The sequence below is a fragment of the Monoraphidium neglectum genome (genome assembly GCF_000611645.1).
Source record: "Monoraphidium neglectum strain SAG 48.87 unplaced genomic scaffold scaffold05008, whole genome shotgun sequence".
Taxonomy (NCBI): domain Eukaryota; kingdom Viridiplantae; phylum Chlorophyta; class Chlorophyceae; order Sphaeropleales; family Selenastraceae; genus Monoraphidium; species Monoraphidium neglectum.
In genome coordinates this window covers 1-2,071 of record NW_014008622.1, presented here as the reverse complement: position 1 = coordinate 2,071, position 2,071 = coordinate 1, and the positions used below count along the sequence as shown (strand labels likewise).

Genomic DNA, 2,071 nt, shown 5'->3' with positions numbered 1-2,071 from the left:
CTGCTGGACTGCTGGACTGGCCCTGCCGCTGGTGGCAGGCAGCCATGGGGCTCGAGCTACAGTCGGGCCCATCAATTGGGCCTCGCCGCAGCCGGCTCCAGCACCCCTCGTCCCCCCACACCCCCATCCCTACGCAAGGAACATCATTCTCTCCACCCTGCACCACTACAATTACCCCCCTTCTGCCCACACCCCCACGCAGGGCCGAGCCGGAGTGCGGCCGCCGCCCCGGCCGCGTGCGCCGCCCACCATGACTGTCAGGTTGTAGGGGGAGTTTTCGATGCGCAGCCCCTGCAGGATTGTGCCCAGGTTGGCCGTGTTGGCCACCTTTTTGATGCCCTCCGGCGGCCGGCAGAACGGCAGCGTGTAGTACTCAAAGGGCAGGTCGGTCTCGAAAGAAGTCAAAGAGTTGACCGCCACTGCGGGGATGGTTGGCACCGGAGAGGTCAAAGGAGCAGGGGGCTTGTGGTGGGCTCATCAGCGCAAAATATCGTGCTATGTGTGCGTGGCGGTTGCACGCCGCTGCCCGGCGCACACGCGCGTAGGGGGCCGGCGGATCGGCAGGGGGGTCCGGGCCATCAAGACGGCCTTTGATGCTTGCGCTTCGTCAGGCGCCGACAGCACCCTGCCAAGTTGCGCTCGCACGGCGCGCAACCGCAGGGTCTGGGCGCCGTTCAGAGCGGTGCCCCGGGGGCGGTGCGCCGCACCTTGCAGTCGGTGGCCGACAGGGAACTCTTGCGGGTATGTACCTGGCATATACATAGCCGCTATAAGCCCCGGGAGGCCACACAGCGCCAGTAGCATCAACGTGCTGCGTGGCCCCATTTTCAAGCACGCCGGCCGAAGCTGTACGGGGTGTGCCCAACAGTCAATGGATATTTTGGTGTCTCAACGTGCTTCGATACGGTGTTCTTTCAATCGCACGATGTACGAGATCACCGTTTCATTGCCCGTGCGGGTTACACCGGTTCTATGGGATTCTTATTGCCTCCAGTAGTGTATGTATCCTATCAACTCTGCATGTGCTTGGTCACCATGGGGCGACGCAGCCACTGCGCTGCCGTGGCCCAGAGGCAACCCGTCGACTCAACACGCCCGATGGCCGCCCGCTAGGCCCGCCACCTCGGATGACTGCATTCCGCATGCGCGATCCTCTACATGGCTTTCATGTAGACGGGGATGGCATTTTTCATCCGCATCCCCTGCAAATAGTGCCCGAGGCGGTCCGAGGCGACCGCATCAGGGCGTTGTTTTGAACGCTGTGACGCCACTGGCTTTGTCGTCGCCTGGACATAATGCAAGGCACAACGCCACACGTTCTTCATGTACGACAGTGCTGCGATGCTTCTGACGGAAGCAGGTGGGCTCATGAAGTCTTGTATGATGCGGTGCTGAGCAGCCAGAGCCTGCAGTAAGTGTGACTGCAGCGGGGTTGAGCTGCAGCTTGATTGTATGGGATGCGAAGCCCGGGGCGCCTGATCCTAAGCTACACATGTGACGCAAGACCTTCACACTGTGCGTGTAATTGCCACATGCCGCTTCGCTGTCAGAGGTATAGTGGGGACGAAAGGGCTGTGAGTGACGAGGAAGCAGCGAGACCAGCTTTGACCCAGCAGGAGCAGCTCCACAACCACAGGTCGGACTCAGCAGAATGCTTCATTTTACTTGGTTGTCGACCATCATCCACTGCGCTGGCCTCGCCTCATTGCTTGCACCCGCTCCCCGCTGCTCGCACCAGAGCAATTTCTCCGACTAAAAGACCACGGATTGGACGTCAAGGTAAGCGCTGGACACAATGTGCCTATCAGCAGAAGCAGCTCTGCACTGCGAAGGGCATCACGCTGCCTGCTGCCGATGCCGTTTGTATGCTGCTGCGTGCCGCACCTGCTGTGCACGCCAGACCCTGGGAGCTCGCCCTACATCACCAACTCAATGCGCAGGAAGGGAAGCACACGGCTGCCATACACAACCTCGTAAACAAGCAGAGGCAGCAGCATGGCATTGGCCAGCGGCGCCCTGCGGTGTCGGGCCCCCGCCGCCCGCGGCCCCGCCCCCGCCGCGCGCCGTGCGC

At 62.0% G+C, this 2,071-nt stretch overlaps 1 protein-coding gene across 1 annotated transcript in view; it reads right to left on the bottom strand.

Moving 5' to 3' along the window:
- MNEG_15077 (Putative phagocytic receptor 1a Flags:Precursor) overlaps nucleotides 1-762 on the bottom strand; it is a gene marked incomplete at both ends in the record, with an annotated part of 3,205 nt that extends 2,443 nt beyond the window's left edge. Inside the window, 2 exons of the mRNA XM_014036452.1 lie at nucleotides 250-419; nucleotides 750-762. Of these exons, the coding sequence (XP_013891906.1) occupies nucleotides 250-419; nucleotides 750-762 (183 nt within the window). The remainder of the gene's footprint in view (nucleotides 1-249; nucleotides 420-749) is intronic.
- Between the last annotated feature and the right edge of the window lie 1,309 nt (nucleotides 763-2,071).